General features: G+C 51.3%; 1 protein-coding gene across 2 annotated transcripts in view; it reads right to left on the bottom strand.

Moving 5' to 3' along the window:
* Positions 1–11,286, bottom strand: part of CLDN11 (claudin 11) — a 51,990-nt gene extending 40,704 nt beyond the window's left edge. The window contains exons 1-2 of one of the 2 annotated variants that reach the window (XM_069213020.1): positions 11,086–11,286; positions 2,452–2,616 (exon numbers count right to left, since the gene is read on the bottom strand). In XM_069213020.1, coding sequence (XP_069069121.1) covers positions 2,452–2,590 — 139 coding nt within the window. In that variant the 5' untranslated portion in view covers positions 2,591–2,616; positions 11,086–11,286. Of the gene's footprint in view, positions 1–2,451; positions 2,617–9,457 lie in introns of both variants that reach the window. The other variant, XM_069213021.1, reaches the window with a different exon arrangement.
* Positions 11,287–16,775: the final 5,489 nt, after the last annotated feature.

Genomic DNA, 16,775 nt, shown 5'->3' with positions numbered 1-16,775 from the left:
ATTTAGTCGAACGATGCCTAAGCTTAGGTGAGGGAGATGGAAAACCTTTTATAGAGTGTTGGCAATTTAATATTGGCCAGAAAAATACATGCATGACTACTGCTGTGCTACCAATTTCTTCATTTGTCCCTGATGTAGACTATATGGAGAAGAGCAGGAATGATTTATCAAATATGAGTGACTGTGCACCAGCCTTTAAAAGGAAATCTAAAAATAAGCAAATACCGGCTGTAAAATCAGGCCCGAGACCTGATAGGAAGAAGGAACTGGGCAATGGTACTGATAAAGAACTTACTAGGACCTTGGCCCCAATTGGGCTATTGAAGTGGAAAAGTTAAGGCCGCTAATCGAAAAATGCGTTGCTCCCCTGTTTGACAAATTGTTTAGTTGGCATCGATGCGTACTGTACTGTCGAAGAAATTGGATAAAATCTTTAACAGCTCAAAGGTTAACGATTTCCAGGGTGGTTTAGAGTTGGCCTAAAAGGGGGAGACCAGAACAAAGAGAGATCACTGTTCTATTGCAAATATTAACCTTTTATCTCAAAACACAGGGGCAGGAAGAGCTAGGGAGAAGAGAACCCCTAGTGTCCCTCTCGGGTAGACTGAGACATCTTGAGCAGTGGAGATTTCTGGTGTGGAACTAGGAAGTAGAGGAGGGCATAGTGGAGGTTCAAGTAGCCACACCCACGGGAGGGTTACTTTGCCTACTTGAAACCTCCTCCCCAATGCTGCCACTATGTAGTTGTAATGACAGGGGTCCCTGAACTACCTCAACCTCAGTGGAAACTACCCTCCAGTTATCCAACAAGGTATATCACTGGCTAAGTAACAACACCAATTTTATTGTGAGGGAGCACAGAAACATTTTTTTTTGCTAGAAGGGTGGGGTAGGTTGGTCCGAGTAGTAAACATCTAAATGGGGACTCTATTGGGTTAACTGTGGGTCTCCCTCCCTTGCGAGGCGAATGTTGAATTATTTTCATTCTCATTGACGACTATTAGTTTTGTGACATTGGGATGCCTTTATAAGCATCTGCGGCCCTTTGAAAGGGAACTCTTCGCCTAGAATCCGGGAACATCCCCCATCACCAATGCTAATAGGTTTCTCCCTCTAGCAAGCCTTCATCATAATGATGCATCTGGCACTTTTGCTGAACGTCTACAGAGTCTTAACTGTTACCTGGGGCACGAAATTCCCTTGTCATCTTATGTTAGAAACTTAGCTATCAATCGTGGTCATTCAGAATTGTACAATGCCCCATAGTCTATTGGTAACGCTGATGGGAAAAGGGTGAAAGGGCTGTTTCTTGAATTAACCAGGGAAACAAGCAAAATTAGGACCTTGGAGACATCTTTCAGAAAAGTTTGTAAGAACATTAAAACCAACTCTCATCAAAAACCCTTGGGAGAGGTCTTTGCTTACCAGGTTTTGGATGGGCTCAATACGGCATAGTCTTTGTTTTCGCCCTGGCCAGTTTGGTCCCAATTTTATTTTACCTTGTCCCTGTGATGGTGTCACTCTGCAGACTTTGGACCATCTGGTGCTGTTCTGTCTTATGTACAGTTATCCACGATGAAGCTAATTGCTCCCCATCTAAAATCGAGGGACTTATATCAATGCAGACCTGCTTTCCTTTATCTTCAGATGCTGGGCTCTGTATTGGAATGCTGCTATGAACCTGTAATTATTCATCCTGTCTTATTTTTGGTTTCAGATATTTATTGTAGTTTAATGGGTATTTTTTTTTACATGTACTTTTTTTATCAGTGGTTGTATTTGTGATTTTTGATGGTGGTTTATTAACAATCGAATAAAGGCTTTTAATCAGGTACCAAGTAACATTACGTAACATAGACAAGGGCAGACAGGGAGTCAAAAGAAGTCAACCAAGAGTGGGAAACACAAACAGTTGGAGGTAGAAATTTGGCCATGAGAAGCCATGGACACTGCATCCACGTGAAATTCTGAAGGTATCCCTCAAGGACAGGAGTTAAAACAACTTCCAGAGGAATCACAGCCTGTCGACGACATAGCAATGTGAGACAATTACTGCATAGCATCAAAGTTATGTGACATAACATACAGCAACACCATTCCCCAACACACATTTAATAGACAGTCTTCTGCACAAACAATCACAATTTGGTTCATGGATTGCAGTGTTAAGTATGCTTCGAAATGACTTTAGACTTTCATGAATTGCTTTCAATTCTATCAAGAAAAGGAGGTTAACCACTGGGCTTCTTTATTTATTTGCACAACATTCCTGCTGCATCAGATGTTGTGGGTGTGTTGTCAGCATTAGCAGGGTGAAGACAAGGATGCCTTTCACCTGGAAGTGCTTGTGCTTGTCCATGCCTGGTGTACCACTGAGCTCCTCTATCTATTTCACAACATTCCTCTTTCCTACCCTACAATCAGATACTGTTGGCATGTTGCCTGCCTTACCTAGAATCATGACTAGGATCCCTCCAACCTGGAAGCGCTTGTACTTGGCCGCACCCGGGTCGTGGCCCATCCGGATGCAGGGCAGGGAGGAGAGGAGCAGAAGGACAGCAGGCAGGCCCAGGATGGAGGCTGTGATCATCAGTGCTCTGGAGGCCTGGATGTAGGCTGTCAAGGACAACAGGAAGCAGGAATTAGGCCAACACAGCAAGATTAGCAGTCGCGTGCAATATCCCTATCCTGTCCACGCGCGCGCAGCTGCTCCTGGAACTCAGCTTCCTGCACAAGGGCCTTTTAATCATCCCATAGAAGAGATCAACAACACGCCATTCTAGTAGCAACATATCCCAGGGCCACTTGCCTGTTCATAGAAGTCCCAAGCACGAAAATGACACCAGCTCCACAATTGAGAAACAGGACATTGTCTCCACTTGCAGCACTATGAGTGATAACAGCAAAACAAAGATAGGCCAATACTACCACACACTGGAATTCAGGAGGAGATGGCTGCTCAAAGGCAGACAATGCCAACAGGGCTCCCTTTCTCACTCTGGGGCTGTGTGCCACGGAAGCTTGTCACTATTTGTTTCCTGAGACTGTTTCCCAGCAGGAAAAAACATCCAAGCGTGGCCTTCCACTCCCACAGGAAGAAATGAAAACATTCCCAGTCCAGAGCATTTAACAAAATGGTATTCATTGGCAGTGCAATGAGTCAGCCCTCGAAACTCGTGCAAGTAGAAACAAAGTAACTTCCACCAGGCACAGCTGGGGAAACATAGGAAACAAGGAGTGACTGATGCATGGGAAAGTGTGGGTGAGCCTGTTGTATCATACAATGTCAGAATATGTGCATAGATGATTCAGTTTGATAGACACGTAACAACAGCTTTTGAACATAAAAAAAGAAGGAAACTGTTGGAAACAATCTCTACACAAAGAAGGACGGACATGTCATAAATATTACTTTACACAGGTTATTAGAGTACTCTCCTGAAAGTGCTTTTTAGGATCGAGCCTGCGAGTGCATCCGCTAGTGCATGTCTCACGCATGTGAGACACTGTTGTGTTTAGTAAAGGGCTTGGAGCCCGTCTGATGCTCACCATTTGTTGGTTTGCATGGCACTCTTCTGTACAGCCTCATAATTCATCAAGCCATGTCTGCCATCATTTCCGTTCCTCTGTGTGGATTTTAACTTAATTAGTGCCCGTCCGCTACTCCAGATATGATTGAGGAACTATTTTCTTCTAACTTCCAGTGCCCCACAAACAAAAGGCTTGTGACTGGCAAAAATGTGCCCAGCAGGACAAATAAAATTGCAAAGATTTATTTTCTAAAGCTAACTTTATTTTATTTTGTTAAGTCTTCTTTTCTCAGTTTCCACTCATGCTTTTTTTTGGTTTTGCTCGTGGACGCTGTTGTCAAAAGGTGACAATTAACTTGTTCAAAATATGCGCGACCTATTGCATTGCAAATGCTTGTTTGTATCTTTTAGAGGTGAGGCTTGTGCATTGCTGCATTGGTTACATGGTTTAATTTTGATCCGTGTTTTTTGTATTACACTTAATTCCGTGGTGACATGCTTGCTCTCCCTGCTTTGGCTAAGAGTTGATTTAAGGGTGGACAGATTTAGGGGTGGATTGTAATGAAAAATGTGCCATAAAAGCTATTGTTTTTTTATAGTGAGAGGTCAAATTGCAGGTGTAGACATTTTTGGATTTCTGCAAATACCGCCTTTTCAAGTCCTGTGGGTACATCATAAAAGATGGCAGTAAATTTGCTCTGTCTAGAGAGAATATTCGTCCACTACATCTACAAAAATCTGTTTACAATATGGAGTAAAAGGAAGTAAAAAGTAAGTATGAAACCCCCTATGCGGTGGGAAAACCGCAAGCGTATCCCTGGGTGGTGAATGGGAGTACTTACAATGTACTGCTGTATTGTAGATGCTTTTGCAGCACTTGCACAATATAATATAAATTCTGCAGTAGAGAACATTGAGATAAAATCTGTCAAATTGACAAACACTTGTTAAGTCTATCTGCGAAATCATCCATTTTGGTGGTGAAAGCTCTAAATCCATATGGTTTCCACATCCTTCATGGCAGGGGTGGGGAATCCTCTGGTTGCAGTAACAGGTGTGCATGTTAGCTCAAGTCTAATCCAGGCACATAGTAAAATAAGTGATCTAAATTTTGGGTCAGATAACCCATTGGATCAAGACATTGGAGTACTGGTCCAACTTATACGTACACTCCCAGATGTCTATGATAACCTGGCAGAGCATAAAATGTTATGTGTGCCTGCAACCAACTTTCAGATGACCTTGGTGTGCTAGGGAGTTCATACAGCAATTTACCCAAAAGTAAAACAAACAAAAAAGTTTTTTAAAAAACTTTTCAATGTTAAACAAGTGAAAACCCTGCCTCTACTACAAAATGAATGAAGCTAAACATCAGGTCCAATGAAGGTATCTCCAGTCTTTATAATCAACTGTAAGCCTACAACGCTGAGAAAAGGAGAAAAGCACAGCTAGAAACCAACGTATTAAAGCAGTGCTTCAAATGGGCAGGTGCTTTCAGGAACTGAGTACCTGTACTTCTTTATTTTGAAGGGGAGAGTACCAGTACCTTTCAGCACTGTTGCAATACATTGAATGGGAAAGTATGAGCAAACAGGTAATGTGGATAGTACCAGCGTTTTAGATTGAATGTGTAGGTCCGAGTCTATTTAACCCCATCGGTGTTGTGGACAGAATGGTTCCGCCTGCAACACCGGTGGTAGTGTGCTGAGGACGGAACCATTCCATCCTCATCACATGACCACGAAATCCCTCCGCTGTCATACAGCAGAGGGATTTCATTTTCCATTTTTTCACCTTTTCTTTTACTACAATGAAGGATGGGTGAGCATGGTGCGCTTTCACTTGCACTGTTTTGTGTCTCGCAGGGCTATCTCAGCCCCCCCGATCACTAAAGTACACAGGAGACATATCACTGGAAAGGAGAAAATCTCCCCTTTCCAAAGGTACCCTTCCGAAATGGATCCCTGCTTGGGGATCACCCAAGGAGGATCGCTCAACAAGGGTGAGCCCCAAGAAGGGATCTACTCCACTAGACCAACAGGGATTTATTTTTCTGGAGGGGAGCAGTCCCTTTGGCAAGGGCTGATTCCTATAATGAGAACATTAATTTGGTTGTTTTCTACCCACCCCGGGTGCAGACTGGCCCCTGGGGAGGGGGCAGAATACAACTAGACACCAGGGACATAACCAGATATACATGCTAGGGAGCCACCCCTTGGGCAAGGGTCGCTCCCCATTACAAGGACATTTTCTGGCCATATTCCCCCCTCCCGGGGGGGTCTGATTGACCCTATTTTTAAGCCAATCTGCCACCTGGTTGGAGGAGGAGGCAGAAAATCAAGAGACACCAGGGATTACCTTTGCTTTTTTGTCATTTGTAGGGGCTTATCCTGCATATGCATGGCCATGCCCCCCACCCAAAAATGCCAAACAGACTTTCTGCCCCTTTTGGGGCAGATAAGGACAATTACCCAATCTGCCACCCCTGGCAGGAAGTCCTCTGGACACCTGGCATTATTTTATTTTTATTTGTGGGGAGGCACATCAGTGGCATGGCCATGCCCTCTCCTCAAAAAGGAAAACTGTTTGTGCCTCCTGGGGGAGGGCAGATGGGGGGCAATTATCCCCATCTACCCCACTCACCCCAGGGACAGAGAGCCCATTAGACATCAGGGATTTGTTTTTTAATCTTTTGTATTGGTGGGGGCTGCCCAGCAGGGGCATGGCCATGCCCCCCACCCCTTCAAACAAGGAAAACAGTCTTTCTGCCCCTTGGGGAGCAGATGGAGGAATTATCCCCATCTACTTAGTAGGAAATTGGGGGGAGGGCAGTGTGAGGCTGGGTGGGCATGAAACATAGTGCCAACACTGTCCTAGCAGAAATATGGATTCGAAGCAGTAGTGATGGGCGTGGAGTCACGCGTGTGTCAGTCTGTCCTGTCAAAACCCTGCTTCGTGCGTCGGATTCTGCAGGGTGTGTATGTGTCACGGTGGGCATGGCACCCTAATCACACTCTGTCCTAGCAGAGAGCTGGCACACCAGCAAGACCAGCATCACTCACTGCACTAGCGCGTGTACAATGGAAGGGGCTATAGCTGCACCTAAGGGGAGGGCCCAAAGCCCATCTTGTCCTGGTTGAGATCTGCCCCAGAAGTAGTAGGGCATTGTGTGATGGACTGGACAAAGCATCACAGCTCTTGCTCTGTCCTAGTCTATAAGTGGCGTTATAGAAGTGAAGGTGCTCACTTTTAGAGTACCTCTTTACTCCCTAGAAGTGCCGGTACTCCCCCATTAAATGCAATGCAGCAGTGCTTATAAGTGCTCCCTCACATATTAAAGACGTGCAGGTAATGGACAGTACCTGCTCAGTTAAAGCCCTGGCCCTAGTGGAGATCCGTGTTAGAAAGGGTAGCAGGCTGCGGCGGCCGCACGGTGCCCACGCTGACCTCAGGTGCCCAGCAGCAGTGGGGAGCGTGTGATCCGCCTGGCAGGGCCCGCAGTGCTTCCACTGCCATAGCAGCAAGCTGCTCAGGGTCAGACTGGGACACGGCATATTACCAGGCACCAAAATAATGTTGGTTCCCATAAGAGAATCAGATAGCTAAAAAGGTGTCTCGCTTTATGCAAATCGGGGCAGCTTTGCGCCTGTACAGACGCGGTACAGATGTTTGCAAGGAGTGGGAGACCGCATGCAGCTGTGGGCAATATTTGTGTTAATGTCTTGGAAAACAGCAGTGTAGAAACTGGCTCGCCATAAACCGGTCCGAAACTGGAAAACACACTGACCTCTCAGACTGGCCTTTCTGGCCCCGCCCGATTACCCTACTGGCCATTTCGATCCTAAATCTCCCCCAAAAGCAGTGGGGGTGGGGTGGCAGGGTGGACAAACTGCACAGCCCACACTCTGTCCTGGCACAGATCTGTCTCTGCAAGTAATGTCTGCTTGGGACAGGTTCACCAGGGTGCACAAGACGCATCCTGCATGGGGTTGAATGTGTGTCTGCGTATGGGTACGTGTGTGCGTGCGTCAGTCAGCAGGGTGGCACCGCTCTCATACTGCATGGGGAGTTGAGTGTGTGTGCGCCGGATGTGTGTGTGTGCGTACCAATCAGCAGGGGGGCTTCTTACTCATACTACATAGGAAGTTGAGTGGGTGTGCATATTTGCCAGTCAGACGGCGCACCCTTTCATACTGCATGGGGAGTTGAGTGTGTGTTGGCGGATGGGGGGTGTATGTGTGTGCACGTGTGGACCTGTCAGCGGGGGGGGGGGGGGCGTCGCACTCATAGTGCATAGGAGGTTGAGAGGGTGTGCATGTGCGCGCTCGTATGTGTGCCAGTCAGCATGGGTGCACTGGTCTCATACTGCATGGGGGTTTGAGTGCGTGTGTGTGCGCGGTTGTGTGCCAGTCAGCAGAGGGGCAACGCTCTCATACCGCACGGGGCGTCGAGTGTGTGTGCGAGGTTGTATATGTGTGCGTGGGTGTGCCAGTCGCTGAGCGGCACCGCTTTCAAACTGCCTACGGGGGCTGAGTGTGTGCGCGTGTGTGCCAGCGGGGCGGGGGGCGCAGGCAGATGTGTGTCACAGCAGTAGGCACCATCTGTAATAGAGCTGGTATGATAGGAGAGGTCTTACACTGAACTTGTAACTGTGTTACTTGGCATTAGGGGGTATTTAGGCAGCTGCTATTAGTAGCACATTGGGAAGGGGCAAATGTGTAACATCCCCTTGGAGATCTATGTTCCAGCAGCGCGTGTTGTGCCTCATTGCGTGGGCAGGGGCAGCGATCTGACAGACCCCTGAGAGAGATATATGACCTTCCATCAAGAGGTCTGTGGGTGACAGGATGCCCAGAGGGCTGTATCTCTCACAGAGGCTGGAAGGGAACTGGAGCGGGCACTAAGTAAATGGGGCGCATTAGGGACATATTTCCCACAATACCCTGGCGAGAAAAAGGGCAGAGGAATATCTTCCACACTCCACTGGCAGAGACCTGTCCCAGCAGCAGAAGGTCCGGTGTGTGTTGCGTAGGACGCACGTATCTCACCCTGTCCTGGCATAGAGATGCCCAGTGTGTGTGAGTGGGGAGGGGAGGGGGGCTGTGGGTGTTAGGAACTCGAGGGGAATCTCTCACACTGCCCTTCTAGTACTTAGTGTATAAATATTATATGTGTTCCGACCCAAAGTTTTGCTCAGAAGCCCGCAACTAGAGCCACAGAATGTGGGCCTGCCGAGGCGCCGTAGCCTTGATTCCACCTCAAGTCCCTGTAACCCAACACCAGACACCCCACGACCCTTTATATCACCCTTGTAGGTTCTTGCTTTCTCACTTTGCTACAGTATTTCGTTGTTATCTTCCCCCTTCTTAGTTTCCCTCTCCCTTTTTCTGGCTCAAAGTCCGCTGGGGAAAAATAAGGGCCGTCAACCAAAAATCAATGATCCAACCACCAACACAAGTTAAACACCACCGAGGGCTATCTCAGCAGCAGGGGGTCTGTGGATGGTAGGGTCTGCAGGAGTATATCTCTCACTCTGCCCTGGAAGAGATCTGTACCTACAGCAGGGGGTCTGTGGATGGTAGGGTCTGCAGGAGTATATCTCTCACTCTGCCCTGGAAGAGATCTGTACCTACAGCAGGGGGTCTGTGGATGGTAGGGTCTGCAGGAGTATATCTCTCACTCTGCCCTGGAAGAGATCTGTACCTACAGCAGGGGGTCTGTGGATGGTAGGGTCTGCAGGAGTATATCTCTCACTCTGCCCTGGAAGAGATCTGTACCTACAGCAGGGGGGTCTGTGGATGGTAGGGTCTGCAGGAGTATATCTCTCACTCTGCCCTGGAAGAGATCTGTACCTAATGCAGGGGGGTCTGCCTGGCAATAGGGTCCGCAGGGGGACATACTTCTCTGTCCCCAAGCAGGGATGTTACCTGGCAGTAGCAGGATGTCCGCGAGCGGCTTGCAGAGGAACAGTCCACTGGCGATGACGCAGTTCGCCCACAGCCCCTTGGAGCCCATCTCGTCCATCTTCCTGCAGGTGGTGATACTGTAGTTACAGGTCAAGATCCAGTCGTTGGTGGCGGCGGCGACCACCACCCCGATCCAACCGACGATGCTCGAGAAGAAAGCGATAAACTGCAGGCTCGTGGACGCCATGTCAGGCCGGGGACTGGGTGTGGGGCAGAAAGCAGCAGTACCTGCGGCAGGGGGGCAGAATAGGTCTCTGCAGCAGGTCCCTGCCCTAGGGAAGGCAGGAGCTGGGCAGTCTAGAAAGCGGTAATGCGAATCTCTGCACCAGGACCTCCGGGCACGCTGAAGCTTCTAGTAGAGGCTAGAGAAGGACAGTCCGGCAGGGGGCAGTATACGGCAGTGCACCAGGGCCTTGGGGCACGCTGAAGCTTCTAGTACGAGGCCGGAGCTGGGCAGTCCAGCAGGGGGCAGTGTACGTCTCTGCACCAGGGCCTTGGGGCACGCTGAAGCTTGCAGTCAAGACTGGAGCTGGGAAGTCCAGGCCGGGCAGTGTAAATCTCTGCACCAGGGCCTCAGGGCAGCTGAAGCTTCTAGTGCGAGACTGGAGCTGGGCAGTCTAGCAAAGGGTAGTGCAAGTCTCTGCACCAGAGCCTCAAGCCACGCTGAAGCTTGCAGTACGAGGCTGGAGGTGTCAGACCAGCAGGGGGCAGTGCAACTTTCTGCACCAGGGCCTCAGGGCACGCTGAAGCCTGCAGTCAAGGCTGGGGCTGGGCAGTCGATCAAAGGGCAGTGCAACTTTCTGCACCAGGGCCTCAGGGCACGCTGAAGCCTGCAGTCAAGGCTGGGGCTGGGCAGTCGATCAAAGGGCAGTGCAACTTTCTTCACCAGGGCCTCAGGGCACGCTGAAGCTTGCAGTCAAGGCCGGTGCTGGGCAGATCAGCAGGGGGCAGTGCAACTTTCTTCACCAGGACCTCAGGGCACTTTGAACTCTGCAGTACGGGGCTGGAGGTGGGCAGTCCAGCAGGGGGCAGTGTAAGTCTCTGCACCAGGACCTCGGGGCACGCTGAGGCTAGCAGTCAAGGCTGGAGCTGGGCAATTCAGCAGGGAGCAGTGCTACCTTCTTCACCAGGGCCTCAGGGCACGCTGAAGGTTGCGGTACGAGGCTGGAGGAGGGCAGTGCAACAGGGGGCAGAGCGAGTCTCCGCACCAGGGCCTCGGCACGCTGAAGCTTGCTGTACGAGGCTGGAGGTGGGCAGTGCAACAGAGGACAGAACGAGTCTCTCTACCAGGGCCTCAGGGCTGAAGCTTGCTGTACGAGGCTGGAGGTGGGCAGTGCAAGTCTCCGCACCAGGGCCCCTGGACAGGCCGGGGATGTGCAGTACAAGAGAGGGCAGAGCGAGTCTCTGCACCTGCTCCCTAGGGACGTCCAGCAGGGGCCAGTGCGGGTTTCTGCACCAGGGCCCTCGGGCAGGCTGTGGGGGAGTTAGTTCTCCGTCTGCGCCAGGCTGGGGTTGTACAGGATACAGGGGTTCGGTCTCCTGGGCTGTAACAAGAACCTCTGGTAAGAAAGGTCCACGCAGCCTCTCACCCCCCAGTGACAGCCGCAGACGTCGGTCCTCGCAGTAGGAGATGCAGCGACTTCTCTGGACAGTCTCACGTTGGGACAGGATGGAGAGGAGAGCCGGGCACGCCTCTGCGTCAGGCGGGGCTTTCCAAAAGTGCCGCCGACCAATGCGGAGGAGGCAGGGGAAGTAAAGGGTATCAACTGGCCGGTATGAGCGCAGCTTCCACGGCCAGAGCCCGGCTCTGCACAGCACTCCATGTGTGACCCGCAGATGGGACAAGTCAGAGTAGGAACACATGAGAGAAAGTCCACGAACAGCAGCATAACTGCAGCTTCGTCACGTGCTGGACAGGCAACATGCCCCGGACTCTCAGAAGCAACCCACAGCTACAAAGTCACATTTCTGCGGAGTGCTTAGAGGTGATCAGAAGCGCGCCATCACTGCGGCGCCACTGTGTCCGTCAACCGCAGTCAGCAACACTAAAGCGCTGCTTGGCCTGAGTGAGCCTAATGGGGCTGTGCGCCCGGTTCAGCCCCTTAGCGCAGAGGCCTACCCCATGTCCCTACAGGGCAGTGGGGCCCGCACTCCGCAGGGCCCCCGTGCGGCCTAAAACCTATTAATATCTCTGAGGTGCAGGGGGCTCAGGGGCCCCTACGCAACCTAAAACCTATTCATATCTGTGAGGTACAGGGGGCTCGGGGGCCCCTACGCAACCTAAAACCTATTCATATCTGTGAGGTGCAGGGGGCTCGGGGGCCCCTATGCAACCTAAAACCTATTCATATCTGTGAGGTGCAGGGGGCTCGGGGGCCCCTACGCAACCTAAAACCTATTCATATCTGTGAGGTGCAGGGGGCTCGGGGGCCCCTACGCAGCCTAAAACCTATTCATATCTGTGAGGTACAGGGGGCTCGGGGGCCCCTACGCAACCTAAAACCTATTCATATCTGTGAGGTGCAGGGGGCTCGGGGGCCCCTACGCAGCCTAAAACCTATTCATATCTGTGAGGTGCAGGGGGCCCCTACGCAACCTAAAACCTATTCATATCTGTGAGGTGCAGGGGGCTCGGGGGCCCCTACGCAACCTAAAACCTATTCATATCTGTGAGGTGCAGGGGGTTCGGGGGCCCCTACGCAACCTAAAACCTATTCATATCTGTGAGGTGCAGGGGGCTCGGGGGCCCCTATGCAACCTAAAACCTATTCATATCTGTGAGGTGCAGGGGGCTCAGGGGCCCCTATGCAGCCTAAAGTCTACGAATATCTGTGAGGTGCGGGGGGGGGGGGGCTATATCACCACTTTCTATTTCTTTTCTCCGTCTCCTCAGTTTGTTGTAAATAAAGGGAAAGGATTCCTTGGCAGATGCTGAAGCAAAACTGAGGTACTCGGAGGAGGATCTCTGGAGACAGCCGGTGAAGGCTGCATCGAAAAATAGACAACAGCATCCTGTAGGTCCAGAGTCCTTCTCTTTCAGAGCAGGGGTACTTTCACCAAAGAAGAGGAATGTCGGAGATTGGCTGAGGGAAGAAAAGGGCAAGAGATCAAGAAACGAGGAATCAGAGAATGTAAAGGATGTAGAACATGTGACTGGAAGAGTCCAGATGGGAAGACCACAACGGGTCGGACCTAGAATCTCCCCACCACCCCCGCGCATAATAGGAACACGTGAGGCTCCTCTAATTTGCATAAGGAGTAACGCCACAGGAAGTGACATCACAGGAAGTGACATAAAGTGACCATTCATTTTCTGGCATTGTTGAAGCAAAAGGGAGGAAAAGAACTAAAAAGAGGAAACAGAGAGACGCGAGTTGACAGGAGGAAAACTCGCGACGATAGAAGTCCATGAAGGAAACATGAAGCTGGTATAAGACAAATAAATAAGGAGGCGTGCCAAGAAGGTGGCAGAAAGAGCCAGATGAGTGATGAGTGCATGAACTTCTAAGCGACGAGAGGAAGCTCTGAGAAGAGGGGCTGGGCACATGAACATATTTTATGGTACATTTCTTGTTGATGCCGTTTTACCCTTGATCGCGCTGTAAACAACACGGGTTACATTCTTGCAGTACCCAGTCTATCGACATAGGAAGGATGAAAGGCCAATGTGGCCATATCAGGAATCCCACTTATGAAATTTGAGCAACGCTCATGTGTCAGGGTCAGCTCACTTTGCTAGCTTGCTGAGGGAAAGCGGAGGAGAGGCAAAGCTGAGCAGCATTTGTCTTCGTAGAGCAGTAAAAATATTCAAGAAGTCCAAATATTTTCACATAAGCCCTGATATTTTCCCTTCTCACTAACGTTAAGCTGTTTATATCTACGCGCGCACCATTCACATTATAGGTGGCTCTAGCGGTTCTACGAGTGCCCCGTTGTGCCCCCTGCATGAGCATCTTTCCTAGGGGTGCCCCGAGAGCTTCAGACGTATCCAGATGACAGCACTCAAACACAAAGCTGCACCGCACCTCACCATGTCCTTGAAGTGCTGTGCTGAAAGCGAGAGCCCATGTATAACAGCATTTCAATGCTCTAACTTCACAGAGTCTGGGGAGTGCAGAAGCAGCAGTCACTCACAGCAGCACAGCTGCACCGCAACTTCACCGAGCCTGGGGGTGCAGGACAGAAAGCAACCGCACTCACAGCAGCACAGCTGCACCGCAACTTCACCGAGCCTGGGGGTACAGGACAGAAAGCAACACTACTCACAGCAGCACCCCAACTTCACTGTGTCTGTAGAGTACAGGACAGAAAGCAACCCCAGTGACAGCAGCACAGCTGCACCACAACGTCCCCGAGGATGGGGGGTGCAGGACAGAAAGCAATCCCACTCACAGCTCCACCACATTCTGGGAGTGCAGGACAGAAAGCAGCCACACTCACAGCAGCACAGCTGCACCTCAACTTCACTGAGTCTGTAGCTGCAGGACAGAAAGCAACTCCACTCACAGCAGCACAGCTGCACCGCAACTTCACTGAGTCTGGGGAGTGCAGGACAGAATGCAACCCCACTCACAGCAGCACAGCTGCACCACAACATCACTGAGTCTGGGGGTGCAGGACAGAAAGCAACCCAACTCACAGCAGCACAGCTGCACCACAAATTCACTGAGTCTGGGGTGTGCAGGACAGAAAGCAACCGCACTCAAACCAGGACAGCTGCACCGCAACTTCACCGAGGTTGTGGGGTGCAGGACAGAAAGCAACCGCACTCACAGCAGCACAGCTGCACCACAATTTTACTCCGTGCAGGACAGAAAGCAACGCCACTCACAGCAGCACACCAGCAATGCAACTTCACTGAGTCTTGGGAGTGCAGGACAGAAAGCAACCCCAGTCACAGCAGCACAGCTGCACCACAACTTCACTGAGTCTGGGGGTGCAGGCTGAATGCAACCCTACTCACAGCAGCACAGCTGCACCACAACTTCACTGAGTCTGGAAGTGCAGGACAGAAAGCAACCACACTCAAAGCAGCACAGCTGCACTGCAACTTCACTGAGGGTGTGGGGTGCAGGACAGAAAGCAACCACACTCACAGCAGCACAGCTGCACCACAACTTCACTGAGGATGTGGAGTGCAGGACAGAAAGCAACCATAGTCACAGCAGCACAGCTGCACCGCAACTTCACTGAGTCTGGGGAGTGCAGGACAGAAAGCAACCCCACTCATAGCAGCACTGCTGCACTGCAACTTCACTGAGGTTGTGGCGTGCAGGGCAGAAAGCAACCACACTCACAGCAGCACAGCTTCACCGCAATTTCACTGAGTCTGGGGGGTGCAGGACAGAAAGCAACCCCACTCACAGCAGCAGAGTTGCACTGCAACTTCACTGAGGTTGTGGGGTGCAGGACAGAAAGCAACCGCACTCAGAGCAGCACAGCTGCACAGCACCTTCACCGTGTCTTGGAGGTGCAGGACAGAGAGCAACCACACTCTAAGCCGGACAGCTGCACTGCAACTTCACAGAGTCTGAGGGGTGCAGTACAGAGAGCTACCGCACTCACAGCAGCACAGCTGCACTGAAACTTCACTGAGGTTGTGGAGTGCAGGGCAGAAAGCAACCACACTCAAAGCAGCACAGCTGCACTGCAAATTCACTGAGGGTGTGGGGTGCAGGACAGAAAGCAACCGCACTCACAGCAGCACAGCTGCACCACAACTTCACTGAGTCTGGGGGGTGCAGTACAGAATGCAACCCCACCCACAGCAGCACAGCTGCATCACAACTTCACTGAGTCTGGGGGTGCAGGACAGAATGCAACCCTACTCACAGCAGCACAGCTGCACTGCAACTTTACAGAGTCTGGGGAGTGCAGGACAGAATGCAACCACACTCACAGCAGCACAGCTGCACCAGAACTTCACTGAGGATGTGGAGTGCAGGACAGAAAGCAACCATAGTCACAGCAGCACAGCTGCACCGCAACTTCAATGAGTCTGGGGAGTGCAGGACAGAAAGCAACCCCACTCACAGCAGCACTGCTGCACTGCAACTTCACTAAGGTTGTGGGGTGCAGGGCAGAAAGCAACCACACTCACAGCAGCACAGCTGCACCGCAACTTCACTGAGTCTGGGGGGTGCAGGACAGAAATCAACCCCACTCACAGCAGCACAGCTGCACTGCAACTTCACTGAGGTTGTGGGGTGCAGGACAGAAAGCAACCGCACTCACAGCAGCACAGCTGCACAGCAACTTCACTGAGGTTGTGGAGTGCAGGGCAGAAAGCAACCACACTCAAAGCAGCACAGCTGCACTGCAAATTCACTGAGGTGTGGGGTGCAGGACAGAAAGCAACCGCACTCACAGCAGCACAGCTGCACCACAACTTCACTGAGTCTGGGGGGTGCAGTACAGAATGCAACCCCACCCACAGCAGCACAGCTGCATCACAACTTCACTGAGTCTGGGGGTGCAGGACAGAATGCAACCCTACTCACAGCAGCACAGCTGCACTGCAACTTTACAGAGTCTGGGGAGTGCAGGACAGAATGCAACCACACTCACAGCAGCACAGCTGCACCAGAACTTCACTGAGGATGTGGAGTGCAGGACAGAAAGCAACCATAGTCACAGCAGCACAGCTGCACCGCAACTTCAATGAGTCTGGGGAGTGCAGGACAGAAAGCAACCCCACTCACAGCAGCACTGCTGCACTGCAACTTCACTAAGGTTGTGGGGTGCAGGGCAGAAAGCAACCACACTCACAGCAGCACAGCTGCACCGCAACTTCACTGAGTCTGGGGGGTGCAGGACAGAAATCAACCCCACTCACAGCAGCACAGCTGCACTGCAACTTCACTGAGGTTGTGGGGTGCAGGACAGAAAGCAACCGCACTCACAGCAGCACAGCTGCACAGCAACTTCACTGAGGTTGTGGAGTGCAGGGCAGAAAGCAACCACACTCAAAGCAGCACAGCTGCACTGCAAATTCACTGAGGTGTGGGGTGCAGGACAGAAAGCAACCGCACTCACAGCAGCACAGCTGCACCACAACTTCACTGAGTCTGGGGGGTGCAGTACAGAATGCAACCCCACCCACAGCAGCACAGCTGCATCACAACTTCACTGAGTCTGGGGGTGCAGGACAGAATGCAACCCTACTCACAGCAGCACAGCTGCACTGCAACTTTACAGAGTCTGGGGAGTGCAGGACAGAATGCAACCACACTCACAGCAGCACAGCTGCACCAGAACTTCACTGAGGATGTGGAGTGCA

The sequence above is a fragment of the Pleurodeles waltl genome, chromosome 11, assembly GCF_031143425.1.
Source record: "Pleurodeles waltl isolate 20211129_DDA chromosome 11, aPleWal1.hap1.20221129, whole genome shotgun sequence".
In the NCBI taxonomy this organism is placed as follows: domain Eukaryota; kingdom Metazoa; phylum Chordata; class Amphibia; order Caudata; family Salamandridae; genus Pleurodeles; species Pleurodeles waltl.
This window is presented reverse-complemented; position numbering and strand designations above follow the sequence as displayed.